The sequence below is a fragment of the Lytechinus pictus genome, chromosome 1 (assembly GCF_037042905.1).
Source record: "Lytechinus pictus isolate F3 Inbred chromosome 1, Lp3.0, whole genome shotgun sequence".
Classification (NCBI taxonomy): domain Eukaryota; kingdom Metazoa; phylum Echinodermata; class Echinoidea; order Temnopleuroida; family Toxopneustidae; genus Lytechinus; species Lytechinus pictus.
The window spans coordinates 10,444,044-10,471,767 of NC_087245.1; the positions used below are offsets into that span (position 1 = coordinate 10,444,044).

At 34.3% G+C, this 27,724-nt stretch overlaps 1 protein-coding gene across 1 annotated transcript; it reads right to left on the reverse strand.

Annotated features, from left to right (window-relative positions):
- Window positions 1–3,497: 3,497 nt before the first annotated feature.
- Window positions 3,498–26,381, reverse strand: LOC129257222 (cyclin-dependent kinase 14-like). The gene is made up of 10 exons (XM_064095872.1): window positions 25,387–26,381; window positions 17,705–17,796; window positions 17,033–17,207; window positions 14,381–14,567; window positions 13,672–13,792; window positions 8,633–8,726; window positions 7,834–7,952; window positions 7,409–7,457; window positions 6,879–6,969; window positions 3,498–6,371 (listed from the first exon to the last, which is right to left on the reverse strand). Exons 1-10 carry the CDS (start codon window positions 25,519–25,521, stop codon window positions 6,307–6,309), a joined length of 1,128 nt encoding a protein of 375 aa, XP_063951942.1. The 5' UTR covers window positions 25,522–26,381; the 3' UTR covers window positions 3,498–6,306.
- Window positions 26,382–27,724: the final 1,343 nt, after the last annotated feature.

Here is a 27,724-nt window from a genome sequence, read left to right on the forward strand (position 1 = left end):
CCCGTTTTGAATGAAGAAATCAATAGCAGCCAGTATATGCACATCTGTCAGTCATCTTTCTGAAATGTTATCTGACCGCCCACAAAATGTAATCTAGAAAATAAACACAAGTCCATCAAACCAGGCTGGCCAATAGCTAAGAAATCAAACGATTGAATTGAGCCTGGCACAAAGAGGATGGGGATGAGAGAGATAGTGTGAGAGAGGGGGAAAAGGCAGAGAGAGAGAGAGAGAGAGAGAGAGAGGGGGGGGGGGGGAGAGGAGAGGGAGAGGGGGGGGGGGTGATGGAAAGTATAATTATGACAAATAAAGAAAGAGGGGATAGTGAGATGGAGGAGGGCAATTATGGAAGAAAATTGAAGGGAGAGGGTGAGGAGGCATGGGGTGAGAGAATTAATGTCAGACAAAGGATTATCGGTGGAATTGTGGATATGGATGAATTATAGGGACAGAATAAAAAAGAAGAGTTAATGAGTAGATTGGCTGAATAAGAGGATTAACACTGGAAGATAGAATGGGCGTAACGAGGAGCCCAAAAACAAAAAACAAAAAAACAAACAAAAAACACCAAAGATATTGTGGACATGGCGGAAGCATGGGGAGGGGTATAGGTTTTTTTTATGCAGATGTGATAATTCCTGGAATACTTTTTTTCATGAATATATTATTCTTTGTTCGTTGTCAATCTCGTACACCAGTCTCCTATATCCTTCATTATTTACAAAGTCCTCCCCTTCATATTGCTTACATATAAATCATTTTAAATGCGTAAATCTAAAGTCAGTTCCCATAGAGACTTGACATCGAGAAACTTATCAGCTATCTATTGCCTCTTTGACGCAATCAAAATCATGTCAGGTCGAAAAATCAGTAATTGGATATAGCGTAATGGTTAGATTTTAGTTTAGTTTCTGTATTTCTAGAAGAAAGAAGAACTTTGTATACAATCATGGAGGGCTATAGTTACAAAAACTGAAAGGTGTGTATCTACTGTTTCCATTCTCTCTTTGTTAATTGATAGAGTTTTGGATTTATGAGGTCGTAAAATATCGTGACAGACTGAGGAAGAATGGAATGCATTGAGATCAGTAGATGACAATGAACCTATAAATCATAACAATCTAGATAAGCCAACGATGCGGATGGAAGCGATCATGACTGTTTCCGATATATTGTATGAGGGCGCCAAAGTCCATTTCTGCGCGTGAAGTCTGTGGAGGTGCCGTGGCCGAGTGGTCTAAGGCGCCTGGCTATACATAGAAAGTCCGGGGTTCGATCCTCGGCCGCGGCACCTATGCCCGTGAGCAAAGCAATTAATGTACAATGCTCTTTTATCCTGCTTTCAAATAAATGGAAATGATATATGCATTATTGGCAACTTGGTGTGCACTTGTTATTAAAAAAAAAAGAAAGTCCAATGAATTTGATACAAATTTGACGGAATGCACATATAGAATTATGTAGGTACTATCAAGAGCCTATAAGTTTCATTATCTCCAAAAAAATAGCAAAACAAAAAGAATAAATTAATTGAAGAAAATAATAAACTGTAATTTGAGCATAATAGTTGTAGGATAATGAAAAGAATAGATAATAATTTCTATTTTTACCTTCTTAATTGTCCCTGGTAAGCCCAGTAAATAAAAAAAGGGAAGAAGAAAAGAATGAGAATAAAGCGCATTTGTGCCTCTTTCACATCTAATTCCCTATAAATTACACAAAATCTAGAAAACTTGACTCTTTTTATAACGGCAGAGGCCATGGACTAACATGGCTGTCGTTTTACCGATACCTGCAAAAGATGAATACGCTCAGTCATAAGGCGTTGGCCAAAGGAACAGCCCATTTATTGAGATCTCATAATAATGTGTAGACTACCAGTTTATTTGAACCAAACGCTCTGTTTTATATCATAATTTTTAAATAAAATAATTCAAAGAAAGACTGGCAACATATCCATTATCTGGATCTCAAATCGAGTAATTAATCCAATATTTTGAGTGATCAACCAACTTTTTATTTTGTTTCGCCGAATGACTATTAGCAGTAGAGTCAGAGATAAAAACATATAGAATTATTACGAATACGTGAAAATCAGTAAGCCTAGGTTTTCCTTGATTATGATTGAGCTAAGCACCTTACTGTTGCGCTTTCTCAATTCAAGTGCTGAATTCTCAATCTTTGCTCAGCAATCTAGTCAAAATGCGCCATCTATCGACTATAACTATGCATTTTTTTTCTGGATCGGGACGCCGCGCCGGTCGATTGAACTAGTAGTAGGCAGTGGCGTACGCAGGGTGTGTGTGTGTGGGGGGGGGGGGGGGGGAGGGGTGTTACAGGGGTTCAACCCCCCTTTAACTAAAAAAAAAAAACCATTTTGTACGCAGGGAGGCGTACCACCCCCTAATATTTTTTTTGGGTACAAAACGACTTCCAATTTTTGTTGAAGACCTTTTTTCTTCTTTTTTTTTGCTTGTCAACTCTTTATTCAGCTTGAACCACCTCCCTTTCAAAAATCCCAAGTACACGTACTGTGCAATCGGGTGGAAGTAATTCCTTTTTTATCAAGGACAGATCCAGGATTTTCCAAGGGGGGCATATTTTTCCGAGGAAAATTCGACAAGAAAAAAAGAAAGAAAATAAAGAAAGAAAGCTGTGACTTTAATGAAGGGGGAAGGGGCACACTAATAAGAAGGGCATATTCACATTAAAAATTGATTATGGCTCTCAAGGAGGGGGGGGGGGGGGGGCACGGGCCAGATGTGCCCCCTGGATCCACCACTGATTTTGACGATGGGGGCACAAACCACCGACAACCCCTCATCGCCGCTAAATCCAAATGTACACCTTCGTTGTTATTGAACTCATCTTGGTCTAACTTAATTTTGTGTTCGATCATTTCTTTTACTTATTATAATTCTGTCAACTATTTTCTTGGACAAATGACCAGTTTAGCTCATAACCAGATTGGCGAACCCCATTCATTCCTGAATGTTGCCCTAATGTTCACTCTGGTTTAGACCAAACAACATTGGAACAGACATAGTAATTAGATAAGATGAAAATTAAGTTACATCAAGTGACTTTTGACCAAGCAAATAAACCTGCACACAAACCCTTTCGAATATCTGGCTGGTTTTCTTTCTGACGAACATAACACCATTACCCTTTTCATGAGACTGGTTTATCTTGTTGGTTTACCCCGTACAAATGAATATACATTTTATGCAAAGTTGACACTTTTCTTTTTAGAGTAAGTTATAGAAACAAATATACCACCCTGTTAGGATTACATGATCATTTTTTTAAACCTCATCCCCTCCCCCTCTCTCTCCCCCTCTCTCTCCCTTCCTTTTATCCTCTCCTGTTCTCCTGGTTATATTGTATTTTCTCTATCTTATCTCTTTCTGTCTACGACCAATGTCATTTTCCACCATCACTCTTGAAAAAGCAACTACAAATACTAATTAAAAAAATCCTGCATAAAAGCCATGTCATCAAAGTTTGTTCAATTTTATTTTACAAATGCAAAATAGAAATATACACAATGTCCGAGACATTTTTAAAAATCAATAGTAAGATATCATCTTAAAACATCCTACAGCCTGCTAAGGCATAACTTAAAAATCATTAATGCTCAGACTAGTAAAAGCAATGGCAAATACACTGTAAACGGAGGAAATGTGTGGGGGGAAATGGGCATGTGCTCTTGGGGCTAGTTTTTAAGAGGAAAAAAAAAGAAGAAGAAAGAACACCTAATTCAATTTTTTTTTCAATTCTTGAAAAGTGTAATCTGATGAACAAAAAATGAAGTAATTATGGCTAAGTTAAGTTTGAGCACCTAGGTAAAAAAATGTAATGGGGGGGGGGGAATGATTTCAAGCACTTGCCCCAAGAGCTGATAAAGTTCCTCTTAACCTGCTCATTACCAAATTCTGTCTTTCCCACAGACTTTGAACAAGGATCATCCAGTTCCAAAAGTCAAAGGGTTAAAGGATTAAAGTGTAACAAACATGGAACTGCATGGAACTCTAGTTTCATTTAAGACTCGTATTTTTCTCTAATTTTCTTCATATCCATTATCTATTAGCTCATATACAGCTGCATCAGTTTTATTAAATTTGATTCTCTTCACTGAAAATATACACATATATATATTTATCAATGATTGGTACACTTTAATCTAGTAATATGTTTATGTAGGTGGGTTTACAAGTCTCTCCTCATTTACAAAATTAAAGAGCATAAAAACGAAAAAGGAAAGCAAAATGTGAAAACAAATCATTTGAAATATTAGAAAAAACACAGTACTGTTTAAGAGTTGAAAAATCATCTCTGGATTTTGCTGAATTAATATGAAACTAAAAAAAAAAAAAATGTTTATGATAGAAGATGAGATAAAAAAAAAGAAGGAAAACTAAAGGAAAACAAAACAAAACATAAATACATGAGATGCCCAGCATCTCGATTCAATAACATACTATTGCACTTATCCTTAGAATTAATTTTTATATACATAAATATAAATAATCATTTAATTTCAAAACAATTAAAACCAATTATTAAACAGAATTACATCAAATATGAATGTCATATTTAGTAATCCTTCACAATGTATGATCTGATCAAAAGTTTGTTTTGGAGTTGTTATTTGTGTATAATTTTTCACTTTTTTTTTAATTCATACAGTGTAAATAGATAAAATTGTGGGTGTATTCACAAAAAATTCCCTATAAACATGATAAATCAGATAGTTTCAGTGGGATTAATTACTTTGGTAGCTGCAAATTTAAACAGAGGTTATTCAAGCAAAATATTACAAATGACATGATATAAATTGTCAATCCCATCCTAGACTCCAAGCCAAAGTTTAAACTCTAGATAATTACATGTATTGTCACAAAATCACCATCATCATATAAAAATATCTTCATATTCAAATGGCACTAGTTTCTATTTGTGTGGAAGTTTGCTCAGGCCTAGTTGACACAAAGTACTGCTAATGAAATACTATCTCTTGGGACTATGAGCAAACAATATATTTATAATCATCATTCCATCAGAACTAATCCTGTCTTCTAATCATGTACCTACGTAGCAACGAGATTCATATATCATGATTAAATTTAATGAATATCATATAAATTATTTTAGATAAGGCTATTTACAACAAAAATAAAGAGATGCGTTTGATCATTGGTTTTGCATTACAAATATCTTTGTTTGTCATTTTGGCTCTCTAAAAGGCCACTTTGTAGAAGTCAATAAAAAATCAACATATTCATTACACAAAAATTTGGTAAAATATCAACTTTTCTAAAGAGGTATGGTATATTACAATTGCTAAACTGACTATTTCAGTGGTCAATAATGCCAAATACCAAAAATCTATGATTATGCAAAGTTAGACTAAACACCAACTTTTTGTTCATTTCTGTAATGTTCCCAATTTCTGAAAAACCTCAATGCACACATTCTTCTTTCAGAGCAATACGAACTCTAGTATTCAGATCAAAGTCAACCTTGTGATTGCAAATAATTAATGCAATCAATGTAATTATCATAGCAAATGCTTCACTTACATGAGCAAACTTCAAATTATTGCCAAAAATGAATTGTGCTTACAGGCAAGAAATATGAAAAAAAAAAGGATTAGAATTTATATCATTATTACTATCATCTTTTTTTTTTTTTTGGGGGGGGGTGGGCTTTGTTTTATATATGCCTGTGAGGAGTTGTGTAATTGTTAAGTTTAATCTTAAAAAGGTACATTCTTGAAACTTCCTATCTTCTATTAGGTAGTCATCTATTCTGAGTTAGATGAAATAAAATTGAATTTTGATTGTACTTTATGTATTACAATCAGATTCTCTCTGTTCAATTAACAGAGAATGGATTTAGGCTTCCATGTTTGCATGAATGACCTAAAATAACTTCAGAGAAATGCTTATATCAGTCAAGATGGAAGTGAGATGTTTGCTCTTCAACAAAGATGTTGTTGCAATTAATTCCATCCAATCCTGACAAGCCTCTCTTGTGGCTTGGGACCTCTATTGTCCAATGACAGATGGCCTTACAATACAAAGCTTCTTAGCCTACGTCACATATACCACCACCAATATTGCCTCAACCACTGGGTATGTGAAAGCACATTTAACAGCCAATCAGTATGCTTCTTGCATTGGCCTCTTCTGTCTTGCCTCAAATGACATCATGTGGCATTCTATCTCGGTGATAAAAGCTGCCCTCTGATTGGTCCAAGATTATCTCTGGATTGAGATTTATTTGGGATATCTGTTCTACCGCTCACTTGGAAACTGTGTTCTTCTCTGGCTCTAGTTTTATTCCAGGCACATTGAAAACAGAAGCACCTGTACATGAACGATAATGAACAAAAAAATGTATCAGTCCATTAATAATATACATGTACATGTACAGCAGTCACCAAAATTACCATCATTTCCACAATGACCATCATCACTACCACTACAATCATCACTACTACCAATGACCCACACCACCACCACCATCCTCACCTTCATCAAAACCATCACCACCACCACCACACACTCATCATCACCACCACCATGGCCATAACCACCAAATTATCATCTTCATATTTTTCTAATACATCATCATCATCATCACCACCATCACTATCACCATCATCATCATCATCATCATCACCACCATAAACACCACCACCACCATCATCATCATCATCATCATCAGCAGCATACATATCATCATCATCACCATCACCATCACCATCACCATCATCATCATCATCATCATCACAACCACCACCACATCCATTGTCAACAGCATTCCTTCCAACACTGCCAAACCAATCCTACCATTAAAAAACTAAATCTTACCATGAGGGAGGTCAAAGATCTTTGGTGGAAGATCTTTGAAGTATTGGCTACTCATTGCTTGCACTGTTGATATCCTTTTCCTTGGTTCTAACTGCAAAAATCACAAAAATGTAAAAACATATATGAGTTTAGTACTCAATGGCTGCAATCACTCAATGATATGCACAAATTCTACCTTATAATAGATTGTTAGAGTATACTTGAAACCCTTAAGAAATTAACAGACTCATCTTTGATGATATCTGAAGTCTTTGACATCCACTAATCTATAGAATATAATGTTATTACCTTTCCTAAACAAGCCCGAAGAAACGTAAACCGCCAGTGGATTTAGTAAATTGGAAAACAATATACCTATGACCTAACTATATGTTTTGCTCAGTTTTTACATATTTCTTTCAGACACCTGAAGGATGAATGAATGTTATATGCAATCAAAAGTAAAGTAAAGGCTGTATTTCATGTACAAATTGAGAATCAAATGAAAAGAGAAAGAAAAACATTTGCATCGGAAAAATGCCAAAACCCACCTGTAACATATCAGTAAGAAGGCTTTCTGCACCAGGTACAAGGAGTATGCTGTAACAGAAAGAAAGAAAGAAATACATCATTTCAATAATTCCATATTACTGTAAATATTTGATGAAATTTTGTCAATTTCTAAAGGGGTCAATGTCACTTTGCTTTGTTACTGATGTATTCATGTACAACACCTATTTAAGCATGCCTGTAATTAAACAACAGTTAGTATTTTGATGCAAGTTTAGTCATCTCTAAAAAGAAAAAAAATGTTGGCTTTCTGATGAATTACTTATATGTTAATGTTCATGTATAGAAGGATAATAAATGTTTACCTTATGAAAAATACAGATTTTTGAATTATGATACAATAATATTTTATTAGGAGAAATCCTGATTAAGTTCAACAAGTAGTGCTTGAAACAAGGTTACTTACTTTGGTACAACTTCACATAAGAGCTTTGGTTTGTAGAATCTACCCGCTGTAACAACCTTGCTGTAGTTTGGTAGTTTTGATACTCCATGCCATGTCTGTTCTGTTGGTGTTCCTAAAACCTGATTAGATAGAGAAAAACATTATAAATGAAGGAAGTCTGACATAATTGCAGATGTAGTGAAGGATATATGAAAAATGTTATTCAATGTTATACAATGAGATGACTGTTTTAGAGCTTTTTGTGTCAATTCTTTACATTTAATGGTATTGATACATAAATAACATATTGTTACATTGAACTTGAAAAGGATATGATTTAATGATAACCTTGAAGTCAAGGGAAAGATATTGGTAAATAAAAAACAGATCAATGTTGGCCAGTTTACTGATGTTTGTTTTCAATTGTAACATGGCAACAGCCAGTCATGATCATTGCTGCATGCATTTTGTTTAACATAACCGCTATTATACACCTATCAGACACATTGTATATAGGAAATAAGCAACTTAATGCAATTCTTTGTTTTACAAGGACCTTGGTCTTTTATTTTTTTTGTGGTAGATGATGTAATTACAGATAAACTGGATATTTGATTCTCTATAAGTTTGCCTATGTTTGCATGCACATATGTTTATTAAATGGGACATATATAAACTTATTCACAAGCAATTTTATTTATTGATCTTTAGAAACACAACATTAGCTCACCAAAGTCACTAATTAGCATCATAATTATACATATGATCACATCGAGTTGCAATTAGTCAGACAAGTCAAGAGTTAATGAAGGATATTTACCTTGAAGATCTTTTCTAGCTGATCATTTGAATCCTTGAGACCAGGAAAGGCTGGTTGACCCCACATCATCTCAAGAAAGATACATCCAACACCCCTGGAAATAAAATAGACAACATTCTAAAATTATCTAAAGATTGACATTCCTATAGTATGTTCTACCATACACACATAATACATAAATATGAAGATTGAAGTTATAAACCAGGGATTGGCATAGCATAATGTCAGAATGTTATTTTTAAATGTTAACAATATAAAATAATATGCAAATTATGCATATCTTATCATTGATCAAGAGCCTTAATGTGAAATCTAAATTCTTAAACCCCAACACTCTTCGGATTTCATGATCTTTTGTGCCTAGCAGATCACAGGAAGCAAGGCAGGAAAATAATAACCAAATCCATTGACCAACAGTCAATAACTTCCACAAGAACTTCCCCAAAAGGACGAACAAAAGATATCATACATCCTGGCATGCCACAGAGAGGTGTTCTTATGATAAAATCTATGCAAGTCTAGCCACTTCCTCAAGAAAGTTTTCAACAACAGGGTCATTAGAGGGAAGTAAGGAGAATAAACATCCCCAAAACACCAGACACAAAAGCACTGTTGGTAGTAGTCATCATCATGGCTAAAAGTTACTCAATAGGAGTATAGTGTTCACATTTGTCAGATCAAGAAAATACCTGTGTAAAGGGACCCTAAACCTGATAAAATATCCATGCAATAGTTATACTAATACTACACAACTTCTTCTTAAAATAAATACTTCAAAAATGAACATCACATTATCCCCTCCCCTTCCCTACTTTTTATCTAACAACCAGACAATGCTAAACAAACTTTCCAAAGTCAATATATATTTTGTCATCCTTCTAAACCAGGTCATAAACCTGTCAGAACTACATGCAAATGTTCAATTACATTGTACTATGGTGAGAACAGTAAAGATGAATTCACTTTTTAATGTCAAACTTCAAACACTAATCTTCATGCTTGTCAACCGATACCATTTAGCAGACTAACAACACAGCCACGTACATTAGACAGCTGGGTATCTTTAAAAGGGCAAATCCATTATGATATCAAATAAACATCAAAAGTACAGTGAAGTACATTCATGGATGCCTCCTTACCTACTTCAGTTACATGTACATTATTTTTTTGCTTTTGAGCCATCATAAAGAGGAGAGAGGGGACAGAGGTGATTACTAAACTTATGGTAAGGTGCAAACACATTGCTAGGGCCTCCAATAACAATCTTTTTAACAATGATATGACTAAAGGACATTGGCAGTTAACGAGGGCAATGAAGCATGGGTATTAATTATGCCAGACAAGTACACAGTTAGGAGACAAGAGATGATAATGAAAGTTGATAGAGAGGGACATTCACGCTTGAAAATAAAAATTATACATTATACAAATGTAACTTGTTTTATGGCAAAAGGCGCCTAGATTATCCAGATACTTTTAATATTTACCGGTATTTGAAATCATCAGAATCTGATAAGGAAATGTCTTTGGGAAGTTCTACTTCTATTATCACGTTTAGTTTCAAAGCTTCTGCTTTGCACATCATCTTTTGTGGTTTCCATTAAAATAGTGGTCAAACCTCTATTTTACTTTCAGTATCATTCCTCAGATACATGAGAAATGCAGCCTAATTCTTAGCCAAGCTCAAATTAGAAGAAAAATTTTGAAGAAAAGTTCATGCCCATTTTGATGGGATTTATAATTGGGAAGATGTAGAAGATTGACGAGGTATCTTGTATCTTTCCCACAAATACTGAGAAACTTATAAACAGGAGTTTACTCTTTAGACTTAAGGCCCTACCCATGAAACGTTTGGCTATCATTCATGGTTGTGTGACTAAAGCGATGGTGACAAGGGTAAGAAAAAAGGAGGAAACTATCATTCTCCAGGTGATATTACTCTTAAAGGTTTCCTAACAGGGCCTCTTGAAAAGTGCATCACTTTTGTCTTTAGGGATTGTCTCATATTGACCACATAGCATAGTCATCCAACTTCATGATTTTCCTATATATCTCTTATCACTTCTTTTAGTTTTGTCCTTTTGTATGACTCCGATGTACATTATTCATGCAAATCAGTGTTTTAAACAGGCCATGCTATAAGTCTATAGGTAAATGTCTAGGTGTCAGGTCTTTATTTCAGCGTGATCATGATAGTGTACTTGCCTAACACATTTCTTAAATTTCTGGATATTGCCAATAAAATCTATGATATACATTCCAATACATAAAACAGAAATTTCTCTTTTGAAGGAGATATAATCGGCTCATTAACATTTGTCTCTTTTGAATTGTCTTCCTCCGTCAAATCGATTTCCAAGAGTATGTCATATAATGTAATTCCGTGGTCATATCATACTACAGGAAATATATCCTTCTGGGTTTCAAGAGCTGGCGTGCAATGTAGGCCAAAGTTTAAGGGAGAGATGACATGAAGGATAGTATTTTACATCCACAATGGGGTGTCAAGATGGGTGCCAAGAAGTCAGACCAATGATATTGTGAGAAATAGTCCCCAAAGTGCTGATGACTAAAACGCTGGATAGGAAGGGATTTCCCGAACCCTCCTCCCAACCAGGTACTAACAAGACAGGAGACTCTCCTTGTCCTTGCATGGATCTTATTAACGTATCCATGCTCCTTGTATCATGATTGTGGCTCTAGGTAGTGTAAGGTGTTATCTGCTAGCAAGCCTTTCGGGGGGGTCCTCTGTCTCCTTTAATTTGAAGTTGATATGCCAAACATCCCTGAAGCAATGATCTCACTCAGTACTTTTCCACAGAATTTAGATTTTTACTACACACCAGGAATTTTAAAAGAAAGGCATTTCACTTTTTGAAAGATCTCCAATTGCTCCCATGCACTGAAAATTTGTGTTTATGCAGCTTAAACATTTCTTTTAATTCTTGAATTGAATTGAAATATGCTAAAACTTGTAGAACATACAGTCATTAATTTTCTGTTGATATTCACACAAAATCATTTTTGGGTTAAAGTCACCCTTAGAAGTGGAGGTCTTTGTTAAGAGAAGCGTTCATTTTTCCTTTTCCCATTTGTGTTGGATCACTATACTATTGAACAACTTATTCGACTTGGCAATAAGCCTAAAGATGAATTGATATAAAACAATTAAAATGGAAGTTGTAAAAGTATGACATGAATCTGTCTTCTAAACAAGAAAACAAATATAATATAGAATAACCACTACAGGATGCTCTGGAACCAATCTTATGTTTAGATTTGAGATCTAGTTCATGCATCAGAATCAAGCTCCTTAAAAATAGCCCAAAATGATCTTAAAATGAACATTCCTAGGCCATTACCCTCCCCTTTCTCTGTAATCTTCACAAATCCATGACTTCCAGTCAGGAAAGTCAGTTTTAATCCTGATAATACGCCTCCGGGCAAACTGACATTACCGTTGCAAGATCCCTAGAGCTTTAAGGTTGTGTAAATTTGATCATCCTTAAACCCCTTACACCTAACTACAGAATTTATGAAATATGACTTAATAAATATAATACTGGTTTACTTTCTATCAAATCTCTGGTGCTTTTAGCAGAACATGGGCCTACCTCCCGCTTTAATTGGTTATTTCCATCGTGGGAAGAACATTATGCTAACTTATGCTCCCAGGCATGTAAAGAAAAACCACACCGAACTTCCTCAATGCGACGACTTAGTTTGGGAAATTTAATGATTGGAGATTTTGTGTCCAGAAAAGGCCTGTTGCTGCCAAGAAAATGTTATGAGAGAGTTAAGGGTGTTCTAAATCATGTTCCTGTCATGTGCTTTATATTCAATATATCCATTCAATTTCTCTCTCTCTCTCTCTCACCAGGTTACGATGTAATTTTATACCGGCATGGTGAAAGTCATCAAGTGCCAACTTTAATTGATAAGGCGTCTAATACAGGGCATAGCTTTTGATTGATGATTAGAATTAATTTCCTAAAATCCTTATCATTGAACCCCACTGGTTTCAGATAGTCAGTCCATCGTTATTACTTCTATGAAGCAAAATGATAAATACTCACTGCAAAGATTTTAATGAATGTTTTCAGAGGCAAGTATGAAAGTTAAAACAAAACAAAAAATGGCCCAAATAGATACTGAACATGATTTATCATTTCAAGAATGAGTCCACTAAACATCTTTAAACATAATGACTAAAAGGTCTGAGAAACCTTGCTCTGACAAAACACAGTTTTTAATGAAATACTAATTTGATTTTTCTAATCATATTTGAATCATCTTGATATCAGGGTGGACTTGGTCTACCATACACTGTAACTTATGTTTTCTAAACCTATCTGTAAAGCTCAAAATAGGGTTGGAAATATCAATTTTGGACTCAATGCAGTTTTATATTTTGAATGTGGCTAACACATACCTGCCATGATAAACAGAAAAGGTATTAATTTTCAATCCTATTTTAAAGGAAGTAAAAGTACACTCTAAATCCCACTCTCTCCTGCTTATGTTCAACGTAACCTGAACCACAGTCATGCATTAATCCTGACAAAACAATTTATGTTTTTATCCGAGATTGTAACTTGATCCATAAAATGATCACTTTCGCTTGCTGTATTTCCGGAATGTTGAGAAAACCAGGTATGGAATATCCTTTGAAAGCGATCAGTATTCTGCAACATGGATTTCCTTGTTTGTGTTAAACATATACGTGTGACTAGAACATGTTCTTGGATGTTTAATAGGTTTCTCAATCATTTAAATTTTGAGCAGCTCAAGTTCAATATGATCTCTTGACATGAGCTTTAATTTCTATTACCTTGGTATACTGAGTAGAGTAACCACTCTTACTTGGACTTGGAATGTTTTTTTCTTACAGTTTTTAAGAAAATAGCTCGCTAACAATTGGTTAGTGAGATTCTTAACATGCGGATGAACAGGAGCACAAAAATCAAGCTGTTTCATCAAACTTTGCCTGAATGTTAGGCAAAATTTCAAACAAGAATAGAAATATTTATTTTTCTTACCAGATATCTAGTTGTGTTGAGTAGTCTGTTGAGCCCATTAGAACATCGGGTGGTCTGTACCATAGCGTCACCACTTCATGTGAGTAAGTCCTGCTTGGTATTGACTTGGCTCGAGCAAGGCCTACAAGGTGATAAGAATTCATCAGATGAATCAACACAAAATGTAATTTTTGGTGAAAAGAGTTAAAAGCATTCAGGATGGTTTTAATTTAATTCTCAAAATGACTGATAATATAATACATGAGTTTGACCTTTACTAGTGATTTTCAGCAAGTTTCAACTTGAAGGTTTCATTCAAGTCAAGGTTTTAATAAACTCAACAAGTTTGATCATGTTGGAATGTTTCATTAACCAACATTATCAATTCAACTCATTATTCTTGGTTGCTGCTCTGAAAACTAATTCTTGCCCTTTTCTTCCCAAGTTGATCTTGTCTAACTGATCTCTGACTTGGTTCACATTTTTTTTTTGTCAGTCTATTGAACTTTTATTGTGAATATTTGTCTTACTATCCATGTTTCTTCAAGAACAATCACAAAGTCTTCACCAATCACTGTCTCTAACTGTTTTCTCTCTCTCTCTCTCTCTAACAAAAAGGAAAAAAGTCAACATTGATGAAAAATCTCCTGTAGTACACAGGTAACTTCTGTTTTGACATCTGATTCATGTTTGTAATTCAAAATCATTTGAACACACTCTGCAAGCTTACCAAAATCAGCCAGTTTGAGTTCCCCTGCTTCGCTGATGAGAAGGTTCTGTGGCTTGAGGTCTCGGTGGAGAATCTTTCTCTTGTGACAGTAGGACAGCCCTCTGATGAGTTGATATAGAAACAGCTTCACGTTTGATGGGTTCAAGCCTCCAGGGTGTCTCTCTAGATATGTACTCAGGTCCGTATGCTAGAGAAATGACACAAAACATAACAATATGTTATAGGACAGTTAGTATGTCCCAAATTCAATAAAACTAAGAATTTACTCAACTTCTTTAAAAGAAAATCCATCCCTGACACATGAGGCAGTTTTATTGTCACTGTAACTTAACAATGTTTACACGAAACTGACTAATCATAAACCATTGGATTTTTAATGTTTGTTAAATGTCAAAGTTAGAACAAGTGATACCATTATTCAATTACACAACTCACTCTATTTATAGTTTAGAATTGTAAACTGGTCAAGCAGTTCTCCTACTGTTATCATAAGGAACTCTTAAAATATCATTCATTTGTATCAGGCATATTTTATTTTTATTGCTCCGTGAAGAGTCTATAACCTTGAGATAATGTAATTGATCCAAATTAACATCAAGCAATGGACTGGCATGTGGACCTGACTTGAAACAGACAGCATGTCTCGTCATGCTAAATGACGTCAATTGGGCAATTCATCTAAAGGAGTGGGAGGAGTGAGCAAACAATGCATTAATCAACTCTCATAACATTACGGACATTAATGTCTCCCCACTGAATACAATGCTAGAGTATGCATTGGATCTGAGCATGTTTGTACTCATGTGTAGTTCCCTTCTCTCCTAACGCTACAAGTACTGTATCAAGAATTAATTCAACATATCACATAGAAATACTGCTTAGACCACTATGGCACACTTTAATTCCATGGTTAATTGGAAGTGAGTGGAAGATATTTTTGATCTGAAATTGAAAAAAAAATTAAAAGTGAAACTCCAAAGGCTAACGATACAAAGACTTGGAATATATCCTGCTTACAATAGATACTGCAAGTCTTTTATATCTAAAATAGAAATATAATGTATTCATTACCACTAATTATGAACAGGGAATACCACATGACTTATTTAGAGAACATTATTGTCACTTCTAATAAATGAATGTGAAAATGTGATAATTTCATTAGTTAGGTAGGAATCTATTCTTGTTCACATAAATCAAAGTTGTGTCTAAGGAAAGACAAGTGTCTCTAACATTACGTCACAGCAACATGTGATATTCTCTTTTCCTTCTCATCTATATGTGCATGTACGTCAACTTCAAGAATTGTACAAGTTTATGACAATCTTTAACAACTTGTGAAAGAAAAGAAGTTGTGTTTTGAACTAATAAGATTTCCATAATGTACACCTGTGCATGGAGTTGCAAACTGAGTGTAGCCATAGTGACTAATAAAACAAAATAAAATTATTGGTTGATAAATATATAATTTGAGTTACTTTACTTAAACTTCACCAAGAAAACAGTATGGAATATCAGCTGATCTTTCACACAAGACTTTTCTCAATCAGTTCTATGCCAATATTCCCAACTAATTATCCTGATTGAGTATGCCTGTTCAACTCCATTCCTTCAATGTGCCATCTGCACGTTTAACAAACTGGTATTCCAATTAAGCATCATTGATTTTAAATCAATCTGCTAATTGGAAGAACACACATTCCATAAGGCAGAGGGATATCTCTTTTGTTCTTTAAAGAGGATACTTCCTCCCACCGGTAGCTCAATAATGCTAATTTAAACCCAGTGAATACATCCTGATTTTGCATGTTATGCAGCCCCTCTACTGAGAATATAACAATTAGTTGTCTACTCCTACTGGGTGATCCATGAGCAATGTCTATAGGCGGTGCTGCACCATCCCGAGTTTGCTCAATCTCGAGATATTAGCCCGATCGGCCCTCTTCGCGATTAATTTCGAGATTCAAGAAACCCCGTCTCCACCATCGCAAGAAGAGCGATTCCTGCTCGAGCGAGGCATCGATGCATTATGGTCTGACGCCGTGAATAAATAAGCCCGAGTGCGTCTGCACCTGCGAATTAGCGCGATAATTCGTAAAATAGCGCGCTATTTTGCAAATAATCCCAAGTTGACTTGGGATTGCAATCTCAAGATTAATCCTATGAACTAGCGCGATAATTGCATCTCCATTACAAATAATCTCGAGATTGTTCAGATCGGGATAATTTGCCGGATCAGAAATAGCGCGCTAATTTGAAAACTCGGGATGGTGCAGACGGCCCTTATGGGACCCACAGAATAACTTGTCAGTAAGTATACCTCTCACTGCTTTTAAAGGAAACCACGCAAAAGGTATCATCAAACAAGAAACAATAGTCTAGTACCTGACAAAATATCACTGCAACAAACTTAAGAGAAAATTTAAACCAAAGATCATTATCTCACTTTTTCTTCATGCAGCAAGCATTCAATACTAAGAACATATTATGATGTGAAGGGCCTGCTAGATAGAAGACCAGTAAATAACGCTGAAGTGGAAATTTTTATTATTACTATGAAAAAATGCATGCATCCTCACTTTATCAGCAGGGTTAATATGAATCAAACACCCCCCCCCTTCATCCCAGAATGATGATTGGAGTATTACCTACCACATACTCAAAGACAAATGATAGCGTCGTCTTTGTGTGAATGATATCATGAAGACAAACTATATTAGCGTGTTTAAGATCCTTGAGGAGCGATGCTTCACGTATAGCAGTGAATGGTGTTCCCTCATCCTGCTGTAGTCTGATCTCTTTCAATGCAACCACTTGCTGATTTACACTGAAATATGAATCAAAATAAGAAGTTATGATACAAACTAATTATTCGCTGTATTTTATCATATGATGTAAATTCCATTCAATTCAGCTTTGGGCTGCCATGTGGTATTTTTAAGAAATACCCTTTAAAATCAAATAAAAAAATCAAAGTTATAACAAGTTCCTGAAGAAGAAATATTTTAAGTCTAGGAAGATATCGTAAATTCCACGATTCACTCACTGGTAATCAAGTTCATCTTTATTCATGTTTAAATTTTGGAAGGACTCACATTCACTTAAGCAGAGGCTTAACCCTTTCAAATAATATATTACAGATATTTTGGCCTTTTGTGACACATTTTGAGAAAATAGTAACACTACGAACATTACGTACATAAATATGAGGTCATTTGTTCATGTATGTAAGTTAAGTCATAAATATGAAGTATCTTTCCCACAAATAAATATTGCCATTCCCCTGAAATCCTCTACAGACTTGAATCAATTTGCCTGTGTTACCTGCTAACAGCTTTGTAAACTTTGGCATATGAGCCTTCTCCCAGCGGACAGATCTTCTTGTATGTCTCCGCTTTGCCAAAGGGTGAGCAAGACTGCACAAACAAAAAAGGAAAATAATATGATTAGAATTCAGATACAATATCTTACCAAATTATTCATGGCAAATCTTTCAAGTGATATAAGATCACACATTTGAAATGAAATATAATTTACATGTATCGAGGATTACAAAAATATATATATTCAGAGGTACAGAAAAATTTAATTTATAAATTTGTATTACTTTACAATAATTCATTCTGAACTACTATCAACAATTTTCCTCTTCAGATGCAATATCATTGACATTAATGCCTTTAAATGACTACATAATAGAATCTCAATTATACTAATTGAAAAATAACTATTATCACATGATTACAGATAAGCCATTAATATGGCAAGCAACTTTTTTTCTTCAAAATAGGGACCTTCGCACTATTTAATTGCTCAAGTACTTTTGTTTCGATCCTGAAGTATATCCTGATTGATAATCTTCAAATGAATCTCTGAAGTGGGTTTTACTCTTTGGCTTTCTTTGGGTAGTTTCAAATAAAAAAAAATGACCAAGGTATAGGCATTATGCTATTATAAATGAAGTAGCTTTCACAATCATGTGATTAAAAGAAAAAGTAATGAATTGGGGGTAGAAATGTTGCATTACATTGATAGGAAGTAGCCTGTTATGAAATCTTAGCATCATTTGAATCCCATAATTTGACCCATCGGTCCCTATGCACTAGGCTCAATGGAAATGACTTATAATGGAATCAAATTGTATTAAATAGGTTAAACAATCTTGAATCATTCGCAAGAACAGGGAGGTCTTGAACAAAAAGAAAACACACATTCAAACCGAAAATACATATTATATAGTACATACTTTCATACATCTCATCAGAGAGAAATAATGAAACATGCTGTATCACAACATGTGAGCACCCTTGACAAACTCATATTGCAATAATTAGTCCATGACATCACAAATAATACTTTCCCTTTCATTTCCTTTGTAATCCATGCAATCAATCTTCAGCTCATGGCCGTTATTTTCATCTAAAGTTGCTTCTTATATGCTATAAAAACTAGCTACTTTCATATCACAGCACAATTAATTGCCTGAAAAGAATAGTGGTTTTATTTTCCCTTTTATTCTGCACCCTTTAGGGAACTTTTAACAATTTTTACTCATCATCCCCACCAGACACTTTTAACAAAAAATCTTTATGCAATAAAGTTGGATATATAAGTAAATGTCCCCTCTTTCTCGCATTTATGGAGTTAATGCCATGTATTTGCTCCTTATTAAGAAATAATAATTTGTATATCATTGATAGATGGCAATAATTTCAAGTGCTTACTTTACAGAAAGCAATTTTGCTTTTTCAAAATCTTAAACCTCAATATTTTTTTAATGCCTCTGAAGAGCAACATGAGCATTTTCTGAATGTTGTTTTAAATAGTGAGATACTGTAAGTTTCAAGAGAGAAAAATAAATACCTATCTCATATGCTAAAATCTCAAATACCCTTTTTACACACGCTAAAATTTCCTTAACCCCGTACTATAGGTGGGGCTAAATTGCCATTTAGCCCCACCTATAGTACGGGGTTAAGCTTAGCCCACTTTCTTTTTACACAGCATTTTTGCAAAGTGGGCTAACCCCACCTTTAGTACGGGATTATTTGGCCCTGCAAAAAAGCAGGGTTATCCCAGCAATTGCGGTGCTAAGAGCGATAGTACGGGGTTAAGATCGCTAGTGTAAAACGAAAGTGGGCTAAGCTTAACCCCGTACTATAGGTGGGGCTAAATGGCAATTTGGCCCCACCTATAGTACGGGTTAAGGAAATTGTAGCGTGTGTAAAATGGTACGAGTGAAGTACTTGTACTACAAATGATCGACAAAAACCACTAGTCCGGGGTTAGCGAGTTTCGTGTGTGAAAAGCAAGCATTCCTTATCCGGGGTTAGCAATAACAATTTGGCATGTGTAAAAAGGAAAAAAAATAGTACGGGGTTAAGGATAGTACGGGGTTAGCGATAGTCCGGGGTTAAGAAAACCCTGTGTAAAAAGGGTATTAGATATGCTTCTGGCATACTAAAGGAAACACAGTTAAGTATACTAGTATTCCCTTTGTATTTTGAAATGGTTTAGTGAAGAAACATAAAACCATTCTTGACATTTCTAGAGGAAATTCAAACGTTAGGACGTCCAGACAGAAAACCTTCAGAGTTATCAAATCAATCTCAAGACAATTTCCATTTCCACGTTTCATTCCTATTATTGAAATGCTAAGGCCAACTAGTGATGCTGTGCACTACAGGTATAGTTGCTCAATATGAAGTTCAAAGCTTGCACTTTCAGGTGAACCTGCATTTTTTTCTCAATTCAAATTAATCTATCCTTGTAATGCAGAAGTAGAATGTTTAATAATTTGAAAATAACCACAATGATTTTTAACTACCAATATCTGAAAATCAACAGACCAACTCCTACATTAAATAATATTTTCTTTATATTTAGATCAGCCGGCCAAAATTTGTAAAGATTTAATTAAAATACATTACAAGAACAAACTGATCGATTTACCAGGAACTGTCACTTCCCTGGATTAACTGTGTCCATTTCTAAACCATGACTCGATAACTATTAAATCTAGTTACAAATCAAATATCATGGGAACAATTTGATTATTGATAGGAAATTAGGAATAAGAGGAGGGAAATCATTCCACAGAGAATCTTGTAATCAGAACGCAGCATGTGTTAATTATGAGAGAACAGAACCAAAATTGATATTTCTAATTTGTGCCCGAGGGGACCAGGCCTTGCATTTATTGATGTAAAAGAAACCTGCTGCTACCAACTATCCGGTTCTTAATCTCAATCATTGATTTCAAAATATGACTTCAAAGGGATGTTTGATTAGGAGAGGGCATAGGAGGAAATAACTACTTGTTCACAAGGTATGGGGGGGGGGGGAGGAAATATTGTATTGTTCTTTGAGATTAGAACACAAGACAGGACGAAAATAAACAAAATCAATATCCAAAATTTGACTCAGTTACTCTTTTTTTTCCAGAAATAGTAGTGAGCCAGAACTTTTAATCCAGTGGTTTTCTGATAGGTTTTTTTGCTTGCCCTTGGCTATGAAAGCAAAGATCTACATCAAACCTCCCCTATAATGACTCATGTGTTTTTATAATTGTTCTTTTGTAATAATCACCCCCAAAGAATAAATTATTTTGACAAATCAAGTAACACGTGATGTGTTTCTATGATAAATGTGATCAGCAAATCATATATCTGCGTTTGAGCAGCTAACAACATTATCTCCAATATAACATGGTTTAGATCTGTGAATTCAAAACAGGGAAATAAAAATGAAACAAACAAATGAACCGGCCAAATAGAAATGTTGTTAGTACTTAACAATGAGCTAACAGATGCTTTGCTACTACCAGTAATATCACAACTCTGCATAATGTCACTCTTAACAACACGTTTTTACATCTTGGATCAACATAAGACATCACAATCCGAAAAATGTTAGTGCTCGTTTAGGCTAAAGTTTCTGTGCGGCCGGTCTGGATCAACTGACTACACAAGAAATCCCAGGAATTAGCCTATGAAAGGTATTTTTTGTAGATTAACAACAGTGGAAATGAAATAATAATCAATGTTCCTATATTTTTTTCTTTCAAGGACGATTTGTAAAAATCATACATGTGAAGAATGCAAGCATATATACAATTACCACTTAATAGTATTATGCATTTGGTTCATTTTCATCTGATACATAAAACAGACTTTCTTGACAAGTCTAACCTGTTGAATTCCAATGAATCAACATTGGACGGAAGAGAAAAGCAGGTTTCAACAGTTTGATGAAACAACGAACAACTCATTATCCCTTCTTGAAGAGAGAAGACCCCTCATTCTGTGCCAAGAAAATCAACTTCTACTAGGGAGTGTTAACCCCAGGTCTTAATCTGTGCCATGATATGACATAGTAAATTACAATCAAATTGTATTCAGTGACTTTGGTATGGATGCGATGCCATAAAAACAATACAAATTACGTATAAAGCAAATAATTTTGCTAGCTACAATGAATTCATCACTACAGCTGGTCATCCTTCTGTCACTTTCAACAATCATATCAGAAAGATTTCTGGTTGAGTCATAACTCCAAGATAACTAATCATTTTTGGAGCCAGAAAGGCTTAAACAAGTTGTACTTCATCACAGCTAAAGGTACTATCCTTCTTGCATATAATTAGACTTATTGTTAATAGCATTGACCTTTTGTCTCAGAATGAACAATTTTCATATGGGAATAAGCTGATCGCTCAACAATGGGGCTGATTTCATATTGGTCTCTCTCTACAAAAAAAGTATCGAATTTGAACTTTTAGAAATTTGAAATTTGAACCGTTTTGGTGGAACATGATTCTCAGGTGCTGAAGGGTCTCTTTCACTACATGAATAAGACAGATGTTAAATATAGCTGCTGAATTAGGACAGAATCTGAAAGGTTTGAACTCCATGGGGATTTTGGATGTTCAGAGGGCTGCAAGGAGATTGGATAAAGATTGCAAAGATGATAGGATTTTATACAAAAGAAGATGACTCGTAACCGGATCAAAATGAACTTAAGTTAAATAGATAGAAAGATGATGACTATAGTCTTAGTAACAATCACAATATGAGAAAAGAAACAGGAATTGAAACATTGGCAGAGTTTATAATGTCCTATTACATATGAAAATAAGGAAAAATCTACAGTTCTGTGTATCATATTTCACATAGGGAATAAGGAAAAGAAATAAAAAGGAGTTGTTTATCAAATTATGAACTACAGATGCTAATGATATGAAGCGAGTTAAACGCGACCAAAAATTAGCTTAAACATAAGAAGATCCTGTATTAAAAATCTCATGAGTTACCTTTGCCTTCAAATGCATTCAATACAAGAGCACAAAGGAATTAATAAAACAAAAATGATATCCTGGATGGGAGTTCATTAGCCAGAGATCATATGAAATTCAAAGAATTCATATTGGTAAAATTACAATATAATGATAAGTAAATTCACCCACATCAACAGGAAAGAAACAAACATTTGACAAGAATTGCATGTTTTCCGGGTTCTTAAATCACAAGCAGCGTTTCCTTCCAAAAAGTCTTGAACTTTAACAACATGGTTATCTGTCGTATTGGTAAAAAGGACTATTGTATTAAAGTTATATGTGTGCGTATTCAGAATATAAATAAAAATAGTTCATATAAAATAATAAAAAGGAATATGAAAAAGATTTTTTTTTTATTAAAAAGAAAAAATAGTGTACTTTAATGTGATCATGCCTTGTTTACACTCTTTCATATATAATACTCTCCTCTTAATTAATAGAACATTATCATATTGTTTATATAATTATCTTACTTAATGAGAATGATCTCACATGAACCAATCAAATGTCATCTTCATAAATGTTATTGAACACTAAATAATTTCAGTTGGATTCATCAATGTAATACCATGGAGCTCAGTAGCTCCATGGTAATATCAATGTAGAATGATGAGATCCAAGGGTCTTAGTTATAAAATTTATGTTATAAGGAAATGATGACCTCCAGTCTCATGTTGACAAGGCAGTATGAATCTCAAACTCTGACATTTACTTGTCATGTAACAATCATCCATCATCATACCATGTCTTATTCATTGAAACTTCAGAATCTTTGCCAAGGAATGTTAAGCCTTGCTGATCAATTGATCATCTCTGTTAGTACATATTTGTCTTTATCATTTCATTGCCATTAACATTCAATTTCCTCCTGAAAACTTTTCACTCATAATTCTGACATTTTATCACTGATGATTAAGATCTGTAATAAATGAAAATTCAAACTGATGCACTATCATGATGCTAAGAAGATGAAAGGGTTAAAAGACGCAGCCACTATACTTTCAAAGGAAAAATAATAACATTTGTTAATAATGTTTTAATTCAAGATATATATTGGTTCACATGAATTCAAGTTGAAATAAAATACTTGGAATGAAAATGGAGGAAGATGAAAAAAAGTAAGACTGATTATGTTATTGAAGATTATAGAGAAATAGAAAGCATCATGTAAATGCCAAGGTAAAAATATCTATCAAGAATGAAAATAAAAGTCAAGGTTTAGGCTCATATTGAGCTTTCCTGGGTTTGTCATAATGTCTTTCTGATATAACATAGAGAACAATCCTTGACATTTATGAATAATGAGCATTTAATATTATCGAACAATGTTTTTGACGAAATTTCCAAGTGATATGTTAGGATCACAATAAATCATAATATTCCTTGACAAACATCCAATTATTACTTTGTAGAGCTGTGAATTAAATCTTAAGTGGAAGTCAAACTTAATTAGCAATTACCTCCTTAATAAGTTTCAACAAAAATCATTCCCAGAAGTGCTGTTACTCCATCTCAAGCGGATGGCATCATCTATGTCTATTGGGAGTATTTGACATGAGTTTTCCTGTTTTTCAAAACAGTCAATCATAACTTAAAGCATCAAGCACACCTTGAGAGAACAATGTTAATACCTCCTTCACCATGTTAATAAAATGTTTTACTTTTAAATTTCAAGATAATTTGAATTATGCATTTTGAACTCTAAGTCAATGGGCACACAATCATTTCATCATTCATCACTATCTCCATCAGTGGACAAGGAAACAAGATACTAAATGGATTCCTTGATTACATTGTAATCTACTAAACAAATACATGTTGCTATGGATCCCATAGAGATGGGGGATGCTGTCCATTAAGGGGAATGGGATGTGGAGAAACAGGGGAGGGTATAATTAACTATTTATAGATCATGAGAAAGATGTAATGAAAGGATTGATCATTGAAAGAAATACCAATAGAAGAGAATGCTGAAATCAATTATTTCAAGTAGATGAAGATAGAAATTAAAGATGAAGACATGGTGATATGCTTACATGTTCATGAAGCATGTATTTATATGATATGGAAAGCCAATAAGTGGCACTATGAAACTTCAACATGTGAATAGTATAAACCAGTCAGTCATTTGATTTATTTTTATAACCTAAGGAATTATTTTCAAATCTCAAAGGATTTAATTAAAAGAATTTAGTATTCAATTCAATATTGTTCAGCTGGTAAATCTTCACTGGATCTATTTAAGATAGAAATTTATTTTGTAATGTAAAACAAAATTATGAATGCAGGTTCTTACGACCCCAAAAAACTTATTGTACACTCTAAATTTCAAGGGGTTGAAATAAAGACAGATTAGAGACCACTTAAAAGATTTGAATGAAATCTTTTGAGATACAAAATTAATACTCAAGATTTAAAAATCCAATATTTTGCTGGACCCTATTCACAGCTAATCTGAATTTATTTAAATCCTTAAAACTTACAAATCACACCACCAATGAGGAGAATTTATCAATATACCATGCAAGGAAGATGAAGAGGGTAGATCTATACACACTATTAGCAGATAATCTGCATCTTAAACACATAAGCAACAAGATTACAATGACTTAAAAACTTAAAAAATCAGGTATGAATGAAATAGGTAGAGCTACAGATTGATATGACATACCTTACAGTAGGGCAATTTGCCAAGATGTTTGTGATTACACGTAGGTCCATCTATCTGGACTGGAAGAGGTTTAATAAACCTGCCTCGTCTGGTAGACTTGGGCATCGTCAAGATTGTCGGGATAAGGATTGGCATGGTGATTATAGAAAAGCCTCAAAACTCCAAGAAAATTGATAAAAGTAACAGATCCTCAATCAAGAAATCTTTTCCTTTTGATTGGCAGTCTACACCTAAATCACAAAGAGCTGACCATTGAGTTGCTAAGAGCAGAAAAGTTGTATGTTCCACCAGTCAGGGATGTGTAGCAGACTGATAAGGTCTGCAGGAGAGTTGATGACTATATACTCAAACAAGATCAACCGCCAAAACGAGCGTGCTGTACAAACGACTTCCTCTTGGGCTGTCCTGGTGCAAGAGTTGTGATTGGTTAATGTTGGCGTGTCTAAATCATGTTTGGTTTCAAAACTGGTTCCTGTAGTCTTTACCTACGAAACACCAGGTGATCGGAGACTTCCTATCTCTTTCACAAAAAGAAGGTTACTACAGAACATTAAGTCTGTGGCAGGAGACAAGACTATTTATCTCTTATATGTGCAATATCATTTTTAAAACTATACAGAAGAGTCTGTCAAATTTTCACCCATATATTGCACAATTGTCCATAATCAATATCTATCAATCCAATTGGTAAGATCATGTTTACAGCCAACCTATCAAAATATCTGTCTTCTCATACATATTCACAGGGAGAAGGCTTGTTGGACCAATGAGGTTTCTCAATCCCTGAGAAAAGTTCTATGACATCACAGCATTATCCAATCAAATCACTCCACATGAATAATGCATGCTTCCTTCATTCATTGTGACATGCACTGCATCAGTCTACATGAATAGTCACCTGATGAATATTCATGATCTTCTCACAGGAAATCCAGTGGTAGGAGAGGAAGGAACATGGTACTGACCTCCCCAAAACGACAGTTACACGTTGGAGTAGTCCACATTTAAACCAAAACAATTTTCAAACTATTACAGGACGGCAGATCTATAAAAAGCTCTTACAAAAACAATCGGTATTTAGCAATACATGCCGAGTCTAGATCAAACAGGTGACAGAACCTTGACGTATAGGAGATGTTGCACAATGTATGGTCAATTTATCATTTTCCATTTTGAAAAGTAAAAACACCATTCAGGAAACAATTTATTATTGTATCAGCTGTTGTCATGGTAAAGGGTAGATCAACAATAACTAAACTGACACATTAATTGTAAGCCAGTGTCACATTAAATATATGCAAGAATAAGAGACGAAATTGGACTTGACACAGTTTTCAAAGTGCATAAAATATTGGCCCAACATCCACCTTTAACCTCTTCACATAATATCAGCTTTAGACATGTCAGTAATCTTCTGTAAGTGCTACATAATATGTTACATGTTATAGAGTATGTTATGATTGTTATCATACTGGATCATTGAATAACAATTTTCATTTTTAATACACAACTGATGTTTGAAGAAAAAACTGTTTTTAAAAGTTATTCTAATAAATGTACCTGCATTTTGTTTTTTTATTTATTAATTTATTCATTCATTTTTCTGTAATAGGGTGGATAGCCTTAATGGTTCTTCCACAATCTATTTTAAATACATTCAAAGGTTAATGTACATAATCTATTTATGACAATGTAAAATATTTTTTCATAATCATTAATAAACAAATAATCATCAATAATTGTTCCTTGAAAGGGAAAGAATGGTTAAAGTTTGTTTCCTGAGTATTAAAATTTTGCAAATATTAAGACAGTGCACATACCAGGGACCTGTTTTGCAACAATTTAAAAACAAAGCTACAGCTATTGATTGGTTGACAATGGGATAGAATGTTACACATTATTTTTTTGTGTGTTACAGGGTAGGTCATGACAGGTCATTATGCTTTTAGTGTTTCCTATTTCTGCAAGCATAGTGTTGCAATGGAATGAAAGAGTATTGGAGAAGTTTGGGGGTGTTTAAATAGCCAATGATGTAATGTTTTGGTCTGCCAATGGGCCAATCACAGACAGACTTCTAGAGTTGGCCAAATGCCAACAAAGTTTTAGACCACATGCTAGGAAAAGACTGGTCCAGACTTGTATTTTGTAATTATCACATGAAAAAAAATAATTGCATCAAAACAAAATTTGATTTTCTAACCTCACCCAACTAGTAGAAAAATAAAAACACACAAAATATACATCAGATTATTTTGAATATCACAAAGATGTATTAAAGTTTAAGGTTAACACTTAAAAATCAAACAGGAAAGAAAAAAAATAAATTCAACATTCATAT